Raw genomic sequence first — 21,202 nt, 5'->3', positions numbered from 1 at the left:
AATTAGCATTTATTTATTTCAGTTTATCATTATAAGAGCTACTGTCCTTTGTGTAAACATAACCATGTGGTATTATGTTTGTCATTCAGGCATCATCACACGCTGTGATGACAAACGTGAACGTATACACGTATACGAGAATAACATTCATGTTGGGATAGTTTGCAACGAAGACCCTGGGACAACTTTTAACATACACGGCAATGTGACATTGGAGGCGTTTCTGACCGATGAACCCATGGAAGGTCAGAGGAACGTACTGGTCGTCTATTCGCTTTACACTGATGTAGGTGAGTTCCTTTAAGTGAGTCAGATTTAATACCATTTCTCGGAATCGTCAAAATACCAACTAGCTCAAATAGGTATTTCAAATGTGATCCACCGTAAGTATTACATAGGAAAATCAAAATTACCCTCGGAAAAATAATTATCTATAGTTCTTTATTGATCACTCTATCATCATGTATGTACAACAATGGGAAACATCATTAATGGAAGGAAATACAGATAAATCTTTTTTATATGTATTGATAAGTTAATTAAATGCTGGATTCAAAGATATTTTTTTGTAATTACTGGGCCTACATATTACCATTCTACCCAAAAACATCCAATACCTATATAGCCTGATCTTACCCATTTCGACACTATAAAGGCAACAAATTTTGTACCCTGATAACCTAAAGTCCAATAAAGCGTGAACAATAAAAAGGTACACTCCGTACATTTTACGAGAACAAACTGCCGAGTGTTCCCCTGTACGCGAGACGGGTGGATAGTAATGTCTACAAAGTTGTTTTTCCGTTTTTCTTTATCAGACGCCCGTGGCAAGTGCAATGACCCTGATGACTTCCTGTGCAACAACGGTCGATGCATAGCTGCTTATCTTACAAAAGACTCTTTTGATCACTGTGGCGATGGATCTGATATTGTACATACAACTACAAATGACATAGGTAAGAAAGAAATAGTAGTCGGACAAATAGGTGCCCAGAGATAGACGTCCTCGTAAACATATCTTTATGTAGATTTTGACAACTATTGATACGATTTATCATGGGGGAAGCTCTACATACCATTTCAACTTTAATTTGATTGATCATTATCACATGTCTGTTTGAGTTAAGGCACCGATCCATCTAGTACATTCGCCACTTCGTTCCTTTATAACCATATGGTACTTCAGTTGTAACACTGGAGAAACACAATGATATTATCAACCGCACGTCGCTGTCGAAAAAAAGACAGCTCCTATTCATATTAAGTGTGATTTTTGTGAAAACGATTGGGCAGAGGTTAGAATCAAGCAGTTGCGTCGACTGTTGATAACTTAAGAATTACCACCAGTAATCAGGGGAAACAAATGAATCAATAGTACAAGGAAAATCAAACCTGCATATCAAACTTCAAGAATGAATTTCACCCAGAGAAAAATTCATATTACTATTTTCCTTATGCTAATGATTTTCAGGATGAATTACTGTCCAAAGGCAAATAGCAATCGACAAGTGCTTCGAGACTACAGAAAGCGTATCCTTAAATACTCTTAACGGTGGGTGAAACCTGTGGCATTATTTGTACTGGCAATTTAGGAGCTTTTTCACAATCAGACAGTCTAAATCTCTTGGAAAATCTCCATTTTTGCACGTGATATATCATCTTTTTTATACCACAGACGCAACGACGGCGGGATTTGACAACAGCAGCGATACAGTTTACTTATCAGCTGGTGAGTCGCCATTCCTTGATGACAATTATTACTTGGTCGCGATATTTTACATAGATCATAAGAAATGGATGTGCAAACTTCAACTTCATATTCCATTGCGTCACCCACAGTTTGTGGTTTATTAATGATTAATAATACTTCTTCATCGTTTGATTTATTCTTAATAAGATCATTCAATATCCGTAAAATTTAGTAAGAAATGTCGTGATGGTCATTTTAACATTTTCCTTGTAAGTTTGAATAAAGGTTAAATTACCGAAATGCCATAACTATAAATAAATTATCCAGCTAGATCATCTCTATTCAAGCATGAGACTATGCTTTGATGTTATTGATGTGTGAAATACTGCCGTAATGAGGTCCTAGGCGAGAGAAGAACGTGATAACCATGAATTTTAAATACGTCTGATATTGCCGTACAGAAAGAATAAGGAAAAAAAAAACATTGCCACTGGCTTCAAATTGCCATTGACGTATTAAACACATTGCCTTATCATAGAGGACAGCATCGTCAAAAAGTCATGCCTAAATAATTAAAACTGCACACAACAACATTAATATCTTAGATATTAAAGGTCTTTAAGATCTTTCTTGTTGATATTGCCCCTCTTTATAGCACAACGATTGTATATTGCGTTAGGAGTTGCAGTCCCACTGGTAGCATTCGGTCTGGCCGTGACTTCATATGTGAGTAGTATGGACTAAATTGTAAGTAGTTTGACTCCAATACAAATCACAAATACATGCGCCTATGACGTAGATGAAAGCAACTAACAGAGGAACTAACTTTCCCTAGCGGTGCAAAGGTGCGTTAACTTTCATAGACAAACGTTGAATATTCAAGCACACATCAATCTTTCTTGTGAAATCTAACTTTCGATAACATCTAGCTATCAATGTTTTACAGATTAATGTATCTCTCTAATACCCAGTAGGCGCTCTTGAATTGATTCATCGTATAAAGGCATTTTGGGAGATATTGAGGACAGTCATGTTCTTGTTAGAGCTTGTATATTCTCTTTATTATCTCAATATTGTGCGTAATGAGTTCCTACGCAAAATGCATGGCGTGTGCACACACTGCCTTTAGGGTATTGACTTAATTGCGACTACATAGGAGGCTTTAATAATTAGCGATATATTTTGATTTAAGCGATTATGTTTAATCGCATGTTGTTCTAATTTTCCAGGGAAATTGTTTATTTAAATGTCTTTACTGAAAATGTGCACCTAAACAGCCGCCGCGTACGACTAATAACGTATAATTTTCAGTGCCTTTGCAGACACATTGATAAGGTACCTGTCGGTTTGACTGGAATCCTTCAATACCATCGCATGTTCAGACTTAAACCTATCAAATACAGAAGCAGTGAAAGGGAGCAGTCTATTACTGAAACCCAAGGTCATGGTTTTGAAGACGAACATCATGTGAACTCGTTGGTACCAATGTCTTTACATTCTAAACAAAGAAAAGAAACAACGTCTGTCTGATATATTGTTACTTTGTATATCAGTAAAGTAGGCATATAGTTTAATGGACTTAGACCAATATCCATATAAAATACATTTTATATTTATAGGGTATACATATATCAGCTTATTCGTCATTCGAGAGGGTGTAGTTCATAAGGGGATATTTCAGAGTGGCATGGCTACCGGTCTTGCAAACTTATAAGAGTTAAAGTAGGCGAGGCCTTGTCTCTCCACATTCATACGTTTTCTGTTCGTCGTGTGGGGTTTTTATTGGGCTTGTGGATAAGTATGGTGCTTCTTTCTGGCAGATGATCACTGACGGCATCAGTTGCATCAGTCCATGTATTATGAACACATCATATATTGACTGCAAGATTTGTATATGGGGGGTGCTATACATTGGGCAGGGTGAGCTTATCCTTCCGAAACACCTGATATCACTTACAGAAATTCCTCTTTCATGACTTTTGGCTATGATGATGAACTTGGTGTATTGCAATAGGCCTTAATTATTAGATCCTGAAGCCAAGAGGAATATTTTTTCTCATCCTCTAGTGTGTCAGCCTGGCCTACCCTTGCATAATATACTTGAATAATGTTGCTGGGTGATATAATAAACAATGTACAGCAATTCTTATGCAAAACCTACCGCGATGGCAATTTGTTTATTTCGCTTTTTTCATTTTAATATGTATTATGCATTATCTAATATTGTATTTAGGAAATGTGCTTGTATGTTAATAATTTACCTAAAGACTGGAGTGAAGGTCACCAATGACCTCTATATCTATAATTTACATATCAGTATCATTTACTTGAAAGAATAATCACTTTCCGATTTTTACTCTTGACCCTGTACGTCAATATACACCATGTAGGCTTGAAGATTTGACGAATGACGTTTCATGATATTTTCCTTTCACTGCAACAACTGAGTTGAATTGTGATATGTGTTTGCATTTGTTATCTTCGTCTTCGACAGGCTGACTGAGAGACTGATTTCAAACGCCTTGTTACGGTACCTCAGTGCAAAATTAAGGCACATATTTTTATTTTTTTTATTTTTGTCAAATGGCTAACACCCAGATAAGTTCCCTTTTCTTCTCTTTTTTCCGATAAAATTATCAACTCTAAACATTATGAATAAAATATATGCGTGCAAATTGCAGATCATATTTTCGTTGTTATGCACCGTTGATAACGGCCGTACATTTAGTCTTCCATAACAAAGAAGATGATAAATACAGCAAAGTAAATTTAGATATTTTACTTCTTAAAGTATGAGGGAGTAAAACCTGTTTGTATTCAGTCTTTACTTATACGGGTTTACACATGATAATTTCCTATAATAATATGAAAACAGCTTTTTCAGTACTATTTCTTTGTACTTTTTTAGATTCTAAGGATTTCAATATTTTAACTATTAATGTTTTTTGATTATGAAATTATAACCAAATACATTTTTATAAATACCATCTTATATTTTATCATAAAACATTTACGAAGAGTGCAGATGTTATTCATCCTTGATAACAGCCGTACATTTAGCATTTTAGAGCAAAGCAGATGACAGATACAACAAAACAAAAATTTAGGTGTATTACTTCTTAAAATTTGTAAGAATAAAACCTGTTTGTGTTTGTATTTACTTCTGATAATTTACATTTGACTATAACCTATTACAATTTGAAAACAGAAAACAGCTGGACTGTTTTTTTGTTTTTTTGGGGGTTTTTTTGTTTATTTTTTGTTTATTTTTTTCCTAAGGATTTCCATAGTGTAGCTATTAATGTTAAAGCATTATGATATTATAACCAAGTACCTGTTTGAAAAAGATATGCAATTGTGTATCTTGCAATCCATTGCCATTTACTAATTTAGGAATGAGAATTGGTTGTCAGTGTATTTGTTGAATTGCCAGTATGACATGCGGAGTCCATGTGATAATTGACATGATGCACTACACAGGGCCTTAATTGTAAATCGCAAAGGCCAAAAGAAGATGGTTTGATTTTATTTCTGTTCGTCTAGTGTGTCGATTTTGACTACCTATGGAAGCTCTGAAATGGCTTTCATGAACGCCATCTCATATTTTATCATATAATATGGTGAAGTTTTGAGGTGTTACAAATATTATAGCAATTAATATTCGAAAACAGAGGTGAAGTCAACGTTAATTTTACTTCTCTTTGTTTCAAACAAATTACTACTATGTATTAATTAATATTGTATTCTGGGAATTTACATGTGTGCATATATACCAATAGACTTGAGTTAAGTTCTTCAATGACCTCTTTATCTGTATTTTACACATTGGTAACATCTAATTCTTAGGGTAATCACTTTTCAATAGTGCTGTACTTGCACTCCTGACCCTATTCGTCAATATACACAGTGACTTGAAGATTTGACGAACGATGTTTCATTATATTTCACTTATTGCAACAACCGAGTTAAATTGTACTATGTGTTTGAATTTGGCACTATTGCCTTTGTATTTGGCATTGTTGTCTTTGGAAGGCTGAGTGACAGACTGATTTTAAGGACCTAACAGTACACCAGTGCACAATTAAGGAGCATATTTTTATTTTTGTCAAATGGCTTACACCCAGATAAGTTTCCTGGTCTTTCCTTTTTGCCGATAATATTATCAATTCTAAACATTATGAACAAAATTTATTAATGACACACCAAAATAATACATTTACTACGCTAGTAGCTAATGGTTTAATAACGCGAAAAAAAAAAACGAGCAGAATTTACCTACGTGAAAATTACAAATTATATTTTTGTTGTTATGCACATGTGATATCAGCCGTACATTTAGTCTTCCATACCAAAGCAGATTATAAATACAGCAAAGTTAATTTTAGGTGTTAAAGTATGAAAGAATAAAACATGTTTGTATTCGGTCTTTACTTAATATACGGATCTACATTCGATAATTTCCTATTACAATATGAAACTAGCTGTAACAGTACTATTTGTTTGTACATATATATTTGTTTGCAGTATGTTTTTTAATTAGTTTCCAATGATTTCAATATGTTAAATATTAGTGTTCATGGAGTACGATATTATAACCAAATACCTATTTGAAATAGATATTGTTTACATTGCGATCCATTGCCATATAATAATTTAGGAACGAGATGTGGTCGTCAGTGTATTTGTTGAAATGACAATGTGGCATGTGGGAGTCCATGTGATAATGGATGTGATACATCATTTCAACTTTTCCTCATACAGAAACAGAACAGGTTGGACCAGTCTCATCTCTCTTAATCATACTGTTCTCAATGTTTATCTCGTCAATATATCTATCTCGCGCAATTAGCACCTTTCCTCAGGTTCCTCAACTTGGTTGGTCAAAATTGGCTGTTCTGGCCATCTTGACCACCCCATTGAAACGGTTGGGTAGGTGACTTGGAAAGCAACATTGTAATCAAAAGTCTCATTAGTAGTTTAGCGAAACAAAGGAAACCTGACACATTAGACTTTTTAAGTGGGCGCAAAAGTTGAGGCCCAGGGTGACTGTAAAATAATCGCAATCATACCAATCCATAATCAAATAACACTAGGTCAGAATTTGTAAGACAATAGTTGTAAACATAGACACAAAACAGCCCAACTTCTGGACAAAGGGTGCAGTTAAGAAAATAGTTTCACTTATAGATGACTGTTACAGTATCTTGTCGGGATACAGACTTAAGTGTTGCAAATTTGCCAGGACCAAAGACTGCAGGCACAATAAAAGAAGGACCTCAGCTACTACTCTGGCTTCTACACGCGCGCTAGTCATGATAGAGGGACCGTGTCGTAACTGTCTTACAAACAGTAATCTGAAATCACTGCTCACGTGTAGGGGTTGTCAACCTGATGTAAAAGCCATGCCCTATATTTGCGCCAAATCGGCCATAACCAGCGCGTATAAATCTGTATGTTGAAAAGTTGTCATGATTGCATAGGGCCTTAATTGTTAATGAAAAGGCCAAAATAGCATTGTGTGGGGATTATCTCGTCCGGTTAGTGTTTCAATTTTGACTACCCGTGACAGTTTTACAAAGGCTTTTCATAAGTACCATCTTATATTTTATCATATATTATATACAAATGGTGAAGTCTTGTGGTATAAAAAATTGTTATAGCAATTCCTATTCAAAAAGGAAGATGAACATCAACTTTCATTTCACTTGTCTTTGTTCCATATTAATGTGTACTATGTATTAATGAATATGTATTCAGGGAATTCGCTTCTATGTATGTATACCAATAGACTGGAGTTATGTTCTTCAATGACCTCGATTTGTATTGGTTAACTTCAATGTAAAGGGTCATTCCTTACTTATATTCCTATATTTACATTCGCGAAATAAAAGATGTGTAAAATTAAAGATTTTATACTAAAAAATGTTTTTGATATTATGTTTCATACAACAACTATTTAATAATATGTGTTTGTATTTGTCTTTGTGTCTTCGTCTCCTACAGGCTCAGTGAGAGGCTAATTTAAGCGCTATTGTAAATGGCTTACGTCGCGCATATTTCCATATTTTCCATATTTTCCATATTTGCCAACACTCAGTTTGCATACTTAAAAGCTGCTTAACCGTCTGGTTATGAATTCGCAGCGTCACTGTGAAGGCATCGGCTATTGTTCTGAAATGGGTCAACGTGGGGTCATGGTGTGACGTGCGTTATCACAGGTTGAACCCGCTGCAGACATATAGCTGCCACACCATCAACAAATATGCTTCTCTTACCCACTGCAACTTCATTTAGTTCCTATCCTATTAATACGTTACAATTCGGTCACCAGGCAGCCTAGAAGCCGAAGGCACGAATGGAAATCACGACATTGCAAAACCTGTCTCGACATGTTGTTGTGAAATTTACCAACGTTGAAGACAAGATTTTATGTAGTAACGTGATCGACGATGGCTAAGGAGTACTAGAAAATGAGCCTTTCAGATATTACAATGTAGTTTAATAAAAAACGCATCCAAGGTGCTCATACTGTTTGTACTTTAGTTTTGTATAAGATGTTGCTGTGTTGATCCAGTTATTACTCGGCATTAGATACCGTCCTACATATTAGTAGAACCCACTGGCGGCAGTCTCAGTTCGATCGAGCTACCTTTCAGCAACATTAACGGCAAACTTATGACTCTACTACATGTCATACTGGTCAGTGAGGGCAGGGTCACTCGTTTACTCGATGTGACTTGCAATTCAGTAATTGTTTAATACATTTATCTGACCGAAGTCACACTTGAAACCGATGTGAATTACTGCTGATAATCAGGGAACTGTTATACCCACAATAGGGTCTACAAACCAAAGAAGAAACGCGTAAATCCCCTTGTAACAGGTATGTACACGAAACACGAAACAAGATATCGTGACATAATTTCTAGAGTATTTCTTGAATAGAACCTATGATTGACCAAGTTCTGATGTTTGTTTTTCCACAAAGAAATCGGTAGAAGTGTGCACTGAGATCGTAACACAGGGCAAACTGCTGATAAACGGATTGTAGGTTGAGGCGCACGCTTCTTACGCACATTTTTACGCCAAAAATATAACTGCATACATTTGTTAAGAGTTTCTGATACTAAACGTAGTAAAAACGAACATCGATATCTGAATTAACATCTGAATGCGACTTATGTCGAAAGTGTAATTGTTCTGATTGTCAAGGGAGGTAGTCTGTATACAAAGGGTATACGCAGCCATGAAGATATTCAAATTGATGAGATGGCACATATGCACATGACAAGATGCGAGGAAAGCTGAACGACCGATCAGTATGAGCAGACAACCCCCACTGCAGAGAAAATTCTAAAAACACTGTGAATTTCACTGGAAATTCAAAGGTCAAGGTTATGTTCTTTGAACTCAACAGCGGACGCTTTATCATAACATAAACTTAAGATACCACTGTAACCATAAGGGCGAATCACATTTACTTTCATCTTGAAAACAGTTATTTCATTGTCGTGTCTCACTAATTTTTAGATATAAAGAACAGAATACTTGCCAAATTGTTACACCTACAGGTAAACCACTGACCAACATGATAATGGCCTTTATTTAAAGAGCTTGTGGCAATGAATCATCAGGAGAAGTCTTTAACCCATTGGCATTGACAATAAACCTGAATGGACATGTAGTTGTCTGTGACTATGGACTTGTTGACCAGCCTGGCAGTGTGAAGACAGTAAGGGTATACACTGCACAGATTCTAACATCTGTCACAGTTCATGGCTTACCTCAAAGTTTCAGACCAAAAGACATAAAAATGGCAGACAATGGTGACTATTACACAGCAAATGACGCCAGCAAATGCATTGTATTTGCCGTAATAGCAATGGGTAAACTGAAACACCCCACTTGTGTATTTGTTGATAAAAACAAAAATGTTCTCATAGCAGACAACCTTGCAGACTGTGTACTCAAATGTAATGGAGATGGGAACATTATCTTAAGTCAACAAAGTACTCAGACCTGGTCTCTAACCATAAAAAGTAAATATCAACTGATAGTGTCATGTCAGGGGGGAAATTGTATCTTCGTTTTGGACAATAATCTTAAAATATTGAATAAACTTGGAAATGATCACTTCATGCAACAATTTGGACTTAGAGTTGACAATTTAGACAATATTTATGATAGGAATATAGTGAAATTTGATAGATTGAGTGGATATCACGAACTTTTAACTGAAGATGTAGACCCTTGCTGCATTACCGTATTTACAGAAGGTAGAATAGTTTATTCAGATCACACTGATGTCACTGTCAAGGTCATTTACAAGTAAGAAATCTGAGAAGGCAGTGAATACAAATATTGCAGCAAATGCAACTGTACAATCTACAGATCAGCACCAAAACTTACACAATTTCCCTCATCTTTCTCTTGAAATTTCACTTTTTGCCAGACATGTTTGAGTTAGAACTGAAATGACTCAAAGTTGAACTGAAGCTCTTAGATGAAATTTTAAATTATTGAGTAATATTTTCTGTAAAATGTGAAGAAATTGTAATCCATTTGTTTTAATGTCATTATTTGATCTTAACAACGCCGATAATTTCAGTTTTCTCAGAAGCTGTTATTATTTCTTCAGGTCACGGGTGACAGTTGTGGTTAGAATTTCTCATCCCGCTGTACGGAACCCAATGCTGTGAAAATTAAAGTCACTGCTTAAAATTTTGCATTATTTTCAGAGTAAAGATTTTTGAAACTATTAAGAAATGGTATTGTAGTTTCTTTTGGAGCTGTTTTTTTACCTGAAAAGATCCAATAATTTCCATTTTCTGTGACATATTTGAAATTCCCTGCCTATGTTGGCGCTAGAATTTCTCTCGTCTTGATGTAAGGAAATTCAATATGATAGAATTAAAACCATTGCTCGAAATTTTGTATTTGTTTTCAGAGTCAACTTTTTTGTAAAATGTGATCAAATTGTAACCTGAGTCGTTTTGATGCAATTGTTTTGACACAGAGAATACAAATAATTTCTTTTTTTTTCGGGGGGGTGTTCATATTTTCCTGGCCATGTTAGGGTTAGAATTTTACGTCTTGGTGTAGCTAAGTTTATAAAGAGGAAATCAAAGTAACCGGTTGAAATTTTTGTATTTTTTCACAGCATTGCAATGCAGTTGTGTTCAGTGTAAACATTCATCAAAGCATCACTGTGAAATCTTCTCATATTTGTTTCTATTTCAAGAAAGAAACTCATCGATCTATCCTGAACAATGTGTACCTTGTGCTATTCATCCTAGTCAAAAAATACTCCTTCCGATTCCTTGTAACATTGTAAAATTAAAAATTCCAGGAGAAAATCCACAGACGACCTCAGCTGGCAACCTTTCAGCTGTGTTATGTTTTGACTGCAGGCGAACGCTTTACTCATTAGATTGCTTCTACCGAAAAGAAAAAATAGTCCAGACAAAATGTCACTATTCAAATCTAAGCAAATTTTGTGAAAGTCTTGATTTACTAACACAGATTCGGAAAATCTTCTTTTTCATGACGTTTGTAAATAATTGAATTCTTGAAGACTTGCGGTTTTTTTTTAGATGTACAACCAACCAGTTCACATCACTGTAAAATTTTACGCACGTAAATTGATAGGTGGCGCTATTCCAATTTCTGCCTACAGGCTGGTAAGGTTGGAGAAATATCGGTTGCAGGGCAAGAGTACACGTAAAATGTTAGTATTTGTAATGAACCGTGTTTCTTAGAGTTTGACATTTTATCGCGATTCATTACATACTGTGACTATAGCGTACAGTAAGACATTTTATTGGATTGTAGACTTTGGGGTTTCATTTCAACTTCAAGTTTGAATTTACGCAAAAACTGTGTTGCACAGCCATAGCTGGCTGTTTATGTTCATTGGTGAAGAGATATTATGCATGCAGATTTATCAAAATCAATCAAAATCAAATGCAATTGCTCTATATTTCAAGAACAGTATTTTATTTCAAAATATAGTAATTTTTGACTTCATGTATTTTTGTGGGCTATACTCTGAAGACAGCCTTCTTCTATGTTTTCCTCCTCCGAGTTACTACTATTATTGATGTGATGAGCTCTTAGAGATGTTATCGAACTTAGCATTCTATTTTCCTGTTGTATTATATACGCAAGGTTTTTTCACCAATATATTTTTGTGGCTTGTTTTGTATCGAGACAAACGCAATTTTCTATTAACAGCATTGCTCATGACTTCAGAATGCGCTAAGGTATTGTCAAAGTACTGAAAGCACAACAAATAGCATGATTTCATTATATCAGATATTTCGGAGCTATATCTTCTTGATGACGATGTCATATTATAACGTACCTGACTAATACTTATTTTTGGTAAATTTGAAAGAACAGAACGTGTCCACTTTCACATTTACAACCATTTTCAGTATTAGACAGCGAAGCCACTGCAGTGAACTGTAATAAAACTGCTCACACTAATTAGTTTCAGCTGTAGCCAGCTGGTAAAGTCGACAACATTGTATGTCCCATGCAGAGAGTTTGTCTGGGGAAGTTGAAATAAACAAGATTTGTACATGGACCAGTGCATGGTAATGTTACATTGTGTCTTAATCTTGAACACAGGGTGCCAATCGTAAACTTCTTTACAAGCCCAGCCCAGGACAGAGCTAGTTTTGCCTTTGTACAAACAGACTTTTTGTCTGTATCAAGTAGCCTTGTTCAACACCAAAGTGGCCACGGCTACAGCTGAAACTAATTGGTGTAAGTAGTTTTATTGCAGTTCACTGCAGTAGCTTCTCTGTCTTATTCTGAAAATGGTTGTATTAAGTCTGCCGTCGATACGCAAAGAAACTGTCTATTTTATGTCAGTATCGATTGTTATCAGCTTTTTCTTCCTTTTAAGAGTTCTACGTTCACGGTTGATATGTTATTTTGGAATTTTAACGAATTCGTTTCTCATTAAGGGTAATTTCTTCACCAAACTCAGATTCAATAGACATTAGAATATCTGGAATGCGTGATCTGTTTCGCATTTCTAACCATTCAAATAGGACGTTGCTCTTTAACAGCATATTTCACGAGACTGTAGAATGGAGGTTACTGCTTAAAGTGCAGATTTCGACAACTTTCTGTTTTATATGTATTATTATCGAATTATGCTTAATAACTCCGGGTGATGCACTCACTTATTAAAGTTTATTGTTGTATTGTCAGCAAGAACTTCGTGAAGATCACTTAATCTTAATTATAAATTTGAAAAAAAAAACAATTCGTGACGACAATCATCTTGTGACGTTGTGTTCGTTATTATAATATATCTGTCCTTGTGCCTTGTCTGGTCTATATACGTATATATTGATATTGTTACATCACATTCATCCTACACAAAAGATAGCATTGATTTATTACTCCGACGCGTTTTTACTTTCTGACAAGGGAAGCCGTGAGGTTCAGATTGCTTTAATGACATAGGAAGAGCTGTTCAAAGCCTACTAATAACTCAAAAAGGCGTGTTTGGTGACACATGACTTTCTACATGTCATACAAAATTTAGAAAAAAATTAAATTTCGTTATCAGTGAAGGCCTTCTCATACTTAGCGCGAGTTTCCATGACAATATCAACAATAATCGTGAACACTCGACGGATTATAAAGACAAATGACGAATGCTTTTTAACCGCTGAGGGTGTACTTTGCGCGACTTGTAAAATTTAACAAAGCGTCTGCCTCTGTAACCATTCAAAAATCTAACCTTCGATCTGATTAATTCACTGTTGCTTTGACAAATTACTTCTTGAACGTATAATAAGTTGATGTCAGCTCGGTTGTTTTATGTGAACTGCCCATAGCTATGTTTTAAGCAGTTTCAATTACGATGACTATGAAAAATAATACTTTATCTTAATAAAATTTGAGTTCAAATAGTCAGGGTCAACGTTTAAATGATATGCGGTATTGGCAATAGAGGTACGCCATGTTTTTAAAAGAGTATAGCAGCTCCGATCTTGATCGCCTGAATAACGGAACTTGGCAGAACTGAATCTTGCTAGGGCATGGTCAAGAAGGGGTATGTGTATAACTGAAATCAAAAAATACACGCTGGCGTACTTAGCATGTAGTTAAGAGGAACAGCTTAATTTTTTACCCAAAAAGGGATATACGTAAGTTTTGTTTTTGAAGCAATATTTTCAAAGGGTTTTGGCTAGAATATTTTCTGGGTGACTCTGTAGCTAGGGTTGGTGATAAAGGCAAAATTATAAAAATCACAATTAAAAATCTTCAATCAGACGGGCAAGAAAAAATAACAAATTTGCAGAAACGAGCATCCGTAAAGTCTGTAGTCTTGTTATTCAAGTCGTATTACATGTATGTTGATAGTGTGGTTACCGACAGACTGAAAGGTCCGTCGCTCGAAGACGCCTCCCAAGCTTCCCTCCTCTTAAGAGGGGAGCGTAGAGAGCGCCCTCTAGCGACGGATATTTCAGTTTATGTTACCGAGAGCCACTAAAAGCCAGAACGCGCGGCAAACAAACACAGCAGGTTGCATAGCTCGGTAAGTAAGCAAGATAATTCATACAAAGAAGAGGATCGACAAACTGATCCATTCATGATTTTTATTGAAATGAAGAAACACGACAATCGACCTGAGAGGGCTAGGAGAATAGTCATAATACAACTTTTACGTCAGATTACTCAAATGAAAATGATTTGACAAATACAAAAACAGCAATTGTTACCATATCAAAGGTCTGGTGATAAGGTCACTCACTGTTCGTTCTATATAGATGTCTTTAGTGATTCTTGCTTACATGTCAAACTGATGATTATCAATGTCCATTAAAGGTCCATAGGCTGTATCTATTGGCTATTTTAAGAACTTTTGTATCGTGGTTTCCCTACACTTTCTGCACTGAATCCTTAAACTGTAATTTAATGCCAAGTATTTAGCATATCAACACAACCTATATGATTTTAATTTCCATTGTTATTATTAACAATTGTATTCAAGTCCGGACTAAAATTTATCTGTAAACAATAAACAATGATTACTTTACACATAAAGCTGTGTTGACAAAAAGAATACTTGATATTTCAGCATGACAAACAGATTAGGGTCAGACACTGTAGTTGATATACTGAAGCAGAGTACTGAAAAACTTGCCACAAGTTACAACTAATGTCCCTTTAATAATAAGTGTCTATGAACATAATAATCTACCCATCGTATTCTCAACTTTATACGATGTACATGACATGTTAACACCATTTCTATTCAAGTAAGGAATTCATAAAAAGATACATACAATTACATGGCAAAAATGTTAACGTCTTGAAGGCCTCGAATTATAGATAAAAACCACATGTAACTTATTTTTCTGTGCAGCAATTGTAAAAATATGTATTATACATGTCTTTAAGAAAACACAGTCTTGATAAATATAACGTGACTCACATCCTGCGATTACGATTTTATACAAACATTTCAGTATTGGCTGTAAGCAGTGCAAAACGTCACCTTTAGAGATTGGAATGCTACTGTTTCTCGAGAATGAAAAGTATGTCTGTTTTCATAGTACAAACCACGTAAAACTAAAATATGCAAAACTTTTAGTCATCAAAATCTAACCATCTTAAATGTGAGTCAAGTCTTTCACTGTGTATCTTGCATGTCTCATATGACAAGAGACCAATAAATTGAAAATATTTGTAATTAATAAATTGACAAATCTGTTTCGATAAAAAGCAGTGTATGATTCGAAAGTACACTAATTTATCAAGACTACTTAGTTTCATGGTAAGGTGTGCATGTTTAGTTTATTTAGTATATAAGCAGGTTAAAACGCTAGGTAGCTTCATAAACCTCGTGATTAGTTGTATATTTTGATAAACTCTTAGTTTGAAGTATTTAACAAGGAATGTTATTAGAAATATTAGTTACTGTTACACAAATAAGAACCTCGGTGCTTCATACATCCTTACATTTTCAATTGCCAGGATGTAGACCACTGAATGTAATTTTTTGCTAACCTCTTATTTAACAATACAATACCACAAGCTCAACGTACGAGGCATTTACTCGCAAAAGTCTTGTACAATTCTAGACTTAACTACTTTACGTCTTTGTAAATGGCAGGGAGATAAAATCCCGTTTTACTAAAACTATTGAATAAAATTGACAATATATTATAGCTGACTATTAATGCAAATTTTCAACATATTTTGTGAGAAAAAAATATAGAAGAACAACGTACAATAGTTTTGAATAGTGCATACTTTCGAAATAACATCTTAAAAAACTCGGTAACATTGTCAAAGACAGGTAATTCTTTGAAGAAGAAAAATGCACAGATCGGTTGATACTCATAATAATGTACATAAGTGAGGTGAACTAAAAAACTATTTAATTTTCGAGAATTCACTGAATTTGATATGGCGTACTCAAAACTATACACGCCCCTCATCTGTGATTGGTTTCACACAGTTAGCCTTTTCTGGGTCTTCACTTACTCAAAATTTCACTTGATACTGAAATAATTTTTCAAGAGTACACCTCCGTTAACTACAGTACATGTAATTTTAAAGGGTTATTTTAGATCAGTAGTGCTTTTGAATTAGCAAACCACAAAAAGTTGAACTGGTGTGAGAAGCTTTGTGGTGTCGAGTTTTTTTTTGTAACCTCACCTGTTTCAATTTGCGCCCTCAATGTAAGAGAAGCGAGATACTGTAGCCTTAAGCGCTAATGAATACAAACTGACAGAAAGTATAGCAATATCAATACAAATTTAAGGGACAGGTATCCCTGCTCTCAAAGGCAGTTTAAAGGTGAGGCAGCGGTGACCCGTTCACACCTACTTCGGTGTAACATTCAGAAATTACTTTGAGAACAAAAAGATCTGATTTTCGGACGCAGAAACACTGCGGCCCACTGTGATGGCAATCCTGTCGCCGTTTCCATTCACAGCAATGTGGTTAGGCGACGCAATTTCTCCTTCAAACAGGTTACAGATGAACTCGCCATTTTCTCTCAATTTCAGAATTCTGTGATTTCTCCAGTCACAGATATAAATGTTGCCATGTGAATCTAAATCTATGCCACGGGGCAACCGTACTTCGCCATCGCGACTACCTTCGGTGCAATATGAATCCAGATAATTCATGTCTGAATCCAATACTTGAATTATGTTGTTGTATTCGTCTGACACTAGGAGACGATTGCTAACTGTGCTTACAATAGAATACGGGTACTGAGCTATGCCATCTACCCTATCGTGACCTTTCAGTTTTGCTTTTGCAACAAACTTTCCACTTAAAGTGTATTTCAATATAGAGTATTCTTGGCAGTCAGTCACCCAAACAAAGCCAGCCATGATTGTAATGCCGTAGACTTTTACTGTTAGATTGATTACTTGAATTATCTCACAATTTTGGTAACATACGATTATTTGATTGTTGCCAATGTCAGTGATATAGTACTTGTCGTCATCAGATATAGCTACGTCCCATGGCTGGAAGTGGTTTGGAAACTGCGAATCAAACCGAATCTCAGCTTCATACTGATTGTCTTCGTCCAGGATCTGAACACGATGGTTTTCTCTGTCACAGACTACAAGTCGATTGCGATGCCACCTTAGACCACGAGGAGAGTTGAAGTTTCCAGGCTCTCTTGTCGAACTCCATGTACCCAGTATCTGAACTGACCATGATGAACTTGTGGCTGAAGATACACAGAATACATCATTTAATTTACATAAAGTGAATTGTGAATAAATTTAACCACACTTTAACTTAAGTATCACTTCGTTTTCATATCTCTGAACGACAGTACTAGAGCAATATCACTGTTGGTGACTTTCAGTTGAAATGTCGGCATTGGTCATGGTGCAATTCTGCAATCGTATTAAATAGTGTGCCAGCGTCATTGCGAGCATATCATTATTTGATAAGTGAAACGCTTCGTGATATTTAGGGGCTCAGGCCCTCTTGTGCCACTTGTTGATTTTGCTGAAATTCAATTTTCTTCCTATTCTTCTACATCTTTTTCTTCTTCTTCATCATCATCTTCTTCTTCTTCTTTCTTAACTTTTTATGCCAGATAGATCTTCGAAACCGTTGCGCCCAGCCTTTTAATACTTGAAGGGCTTATTAGGCCTGCTAAGTAACAGCGCACATGATCCTATCAATACAGTAAGTCATATGACCTGGCTTCCATCTTTGATCGAAATATTGAGTTCTCCCTGATATGCATAAAATATGATATATCAAAAAAATTTGTTAAAAGTAATTTTTAGATTTTAGGATACTATTTTTGTATATTTCCATTGCTAATTGATTATGCAAAATCGCTATCTCAAGAACTACAGGAATAATGTTTAATTCATATTCCCGTAAGCCACAAAGGGACCATTTTTGACAAATTTAATGACCTTGAGTGACGTTTGACCTACATTAATGTATCTTGGCAAATGCTTTGTAATTTCACATACAAGAACCTTGATCGTCACATGGTTCCCATACATACTGGTCACATGACCTTTTTCCCATTTTGAATTGAATCATTTAAATCCATCTCATTTGCATAAAACTTTGTCAATCAAAATTATGCAAACAAAGTTTGTAGGCTATAGGGCTAGGACCCTATACGGTAAAGTTTAAGGACACTGGCCCTGACGATTTTGAAAGATTTCTAAACTAAATTTACAGAATTTTCTGCGACCTATACCTCTACAGCTGATCTATGGCTATTACTTATTCTGACCTGTGTAAGGGTCAAATATGGCAGTTGTCCATTCAAAAATGACCAGCGAGGGGCCAAATAGCAAGCCTAAAGTCTTGGTTACACCTGACCTTCTTCCTTACTTTATTCACCTCTTCATTAAGTATGGGAGCAAATATTTGAATGCTTTAAATGATTCTGAATGAATGTCAAGTAACAAGCCACACCCTGTACCTCATTTATTATGCACATATCAAATTATGGATTGAAGCCTTATTTTTGGTACACAGGGATAACTATAAGAGACAGCTTTTTGGACTCAATATTATGTGACCAAGATGAATTTTGACCTAAAATATACTTCACTGTGAATTTTTTTTTTATGATGGAAACACTAAATGTCCGGAAGAAAGAAGACATCACGCATCTTTTAGTACGTCATCAAGCAAAGAATTCTCAGTTACCACTTGTCCGACAGACTCACTCAAAAATAGGCTTACATATGAAACACCCAAGAAATAAATCTTACCTGTACGACTTTGTCTGCAAATCTTAGAAGCAGGACGTGATGATAATATACTTGATACGCCAATAAGGCCCCCATCTTTACTTGTTACTAACGCTTCTACTGAAGATCCGTTGTCCTTGTGTTTCTTGCTTCTTCCTCTTCGAAAGTGCCCAGGTGTGCAAGGCGTTTGCCTGTTAAATATATATATAATATATATATATATATATATATATATATATATAATATATATATATATATATATATATATATATATATATATATATATATATATATGTATGTATGTATGTATGTGAGTCTGTGTCTCTGTGTCTGTGTGTCTGTGGTGTTCTGTGTACTGAAATAAACTATCTATGTATGTATGTATTTATGTATGTATGTTTGTATGTATGTATGTATGTATGTGTGTGTGTACATACGTACGTGCTTTTGTATGCATGCATGTATCTTGGTTTGTTGTTAGTAGGTATTTACGTAGATTTATACCTAGTTACGTTTGACATTACTGTGACTTTCAAGTTCATATAAATTGCAATCGACATACAGATACGCACACATACACAAGGTTGTTTTGTGATATTTTTGGCAAACTTAGGATGATAAAAGACTCTTGTTACCTAACTTGAACCAATAATAAATTAAATATTAAGCTGTGTACCTTTTGGCCTTTCAGCAGGTTGTGCTTTCCAGTTTGAACTAAATCTTGGATAGAAAATGTATACTTCTTATTTAACGATCCTCCCTGGCTACCATCGTCACCTAACGACGTATAGTCTGTGATGAGAAAAATAAACTGAGTGATTACTACCAGAGTGAAGGCGATCAGAGTGTGTGAGAATATACATATATATATATATATATATATATATATATATATATATATATATATATATATATATATATATATTCTCACACACTATATATTTGTGTGTATGTCTGTCTGTCTGTGTCTGTGTATGTGTCTGTATACTGAAATAAACTGTGTATGTACGCATGTACATATGCATGCATGCATGCATGCATGCTCGATGTATGTATGTATGTATGTATGTATGTATGTATGTATGTATGTATGTATGTATGTATGTATGTATGTATGTATGTATGTATGTATGTATGTATGTATGTATGTATGTATGTATGTATGTATGTACATACATAATATGTAATCATAATAATGGAATGGAGGAATAACTGACTACTTCGTTGCACAGTGTGGGATTTTACAGTACACCAAATTATGTACGAAAACGAGTGATGATGTATACAGCGAAAAAAAAGATTTTTCAGTGTATTTGATGGTCTCACTTTACCATTGTAAAAAATATGTCTACTCTCATTATATTATTCACACAATAAACCTCAGTCCTTATAGAGAAGATTAGCCCACTACTATAAGCTATAGCCCAATATTATAATATGATGAATTCAAAGAAGATTATATCTTTATCCTTACCTGTACTATCTTCCTTGGTGTCGCTTGAATGTGACACATTCCTGTCCTCAGAGACTAGTTGTCTTGCTTGTTTTGAATTAAACAATTCCTCCTTTGGCTTCATCCCAAATACCTCATCAGTCATACTAGTAACAGGATCTTCGCTACTCTGGTGAGATATAATCTCAGAACCACTGAAACTACCATGTTTTGGCATTATATCTCCTTTCATAAGACCTTCTTCAACAAAGTACTTTTCCTGTTCTAAATTTACCAAGCTGTGTTTTAAGATCATTACCTTTGGTTGTTCCTCAACATTTCCCCCTCCTGCCTCAGAGAGTTTCGCCCGCAATAGACTTATCGATTGACTTTTCTCACCATCTCTGACTCTAATGCATTTAATTTGGTTTCGGATTGTTTTAATTTATCTTTTAACTCATTTACTTCAATTTGGAGACATTTCTTATCTTTAATGTGGCCATCCATTTTCTTTTTCAGTGACGAACGCTCACTTTGCATATTGACAAAGTACACCTCGCTTTTATCCTCCTCAAGTAGAGCCTTGTACAGGACATTCAAATCTGAATCTTTTCATTTTTAGCTTCATCCCTTTCAGTCTGCATCACAGATATTTCGCTTTCTCTTGCTTTTTCTTCGACGTCATCAGGTTCGATTTGAGAAGACGATTGCCTGTTCTTTTTGCATATCTTTTCCTCTCTCTCTGAAAATGTTTATTGATCAGGAGAAGGCTGATTAGGAGGGCTTGTATTTTAAGATCGTAGTAGACATGTGTGATATATATAACTATAGATAACTATGTATAACTAT

General features: G+C 35.2%; 2 protein-coding genes and 1 long non-coding RNA gene across 4 annotated transcripts; 1 reads left to right on the top strand and 2 right to left on the bottom strand.

The window, feature by feature from the left end:
* The first annotated feature begins 88 nt into the window (after nucleotides 1-88).
* On the top strand, nucleotides 89-3,956 carry LOC139126640 (uncharacterized). Of its 2 annotated transcripts, none has more exons than XM_070692705.1 (5): nucleotides 89-290; nucleotides 819-956; nucleotides 1,676-1,729; nucleotides 2,346-2,416; nucleotides 3,002-3,956. In XM_070692705.1, exons 1-5 carry the CDS (start codon nucleotides 239-241, stop codon nucleotides 3,218-3,220), a joined length of 534 nt encoding a protein of 177 aa, XP_070548806.1. In that variant the 5' UTR covers nucleotides 89-238; the 3' UTR covers nucleotides 3,221-3,956. The 2 variants fall into 2 exon arrangements, with proteins under 2 accessions (XP_070548806.1, XP_070548813.1); XM_070692712.1 differs by having other exon boundaries at nucleotides 2,346-2,437; nucleotides 3,002-3,953.
* Nucleotides 3,957-16,572: 12,616 nt separating this feature from the next.
* LOC139129312 (tripartite motif-containing protein 3-like) lies at nucleotides 16,573-18,241 on the bottom strand. Its single transcript, XM_070694949.1, has 2 exons — nucleotides 18,184-18,241; nucleotides 16,573-17,414 (listed from the first exon to the last, which is right to left on the bottom strand). The coding sequence occupies exons 1-2, from the start codon at nucleotides 18,239-18,241 to the stop codon at nucleotides 16,573-16,575; spliced, it is 900 nt and encodes a 299-aa protein (XP_070551050.1).
* Nucleotides 18,242-18,948: 707 nt separating this feature from the next.
* LOC139126637 (uncharacterized) lies at nucleotides 18,949-20,876 on the bottom strand. Its single transcript, XR_011550665.1, has 3 exons — nucleotides 20,396-20,876; nucleotides 19,598-19,713; nucleotides 18,949-19,112 (listed from the first exon to the last, which is right to left on the bottom strand). It is a non-coding gene; the product is annotated as an uncharacterized lncRNA (long non-coding RNA).
* Nucleotides 20,877-21,202: the final 326 nt, after the last annotated feature.

Source organism: Ptychodera flava, chromosome 3 (assembly GCF_041260155.1).
Source record: "Ptychodera flava strain L36383 chromosome 3, AS_Pfla_20210202, whole genome shotgun sequence".
NCBI classification, from domain to species: domain Eukaryota; kingdom Metazoa; phylum Hemichordata; class Enteropneusta; family Ptychoderidae; genus Ptychodera; species Ptychodera flava.
This window is presented reverse-complemented; position numbering and strand designations above follow the sequence as displayed.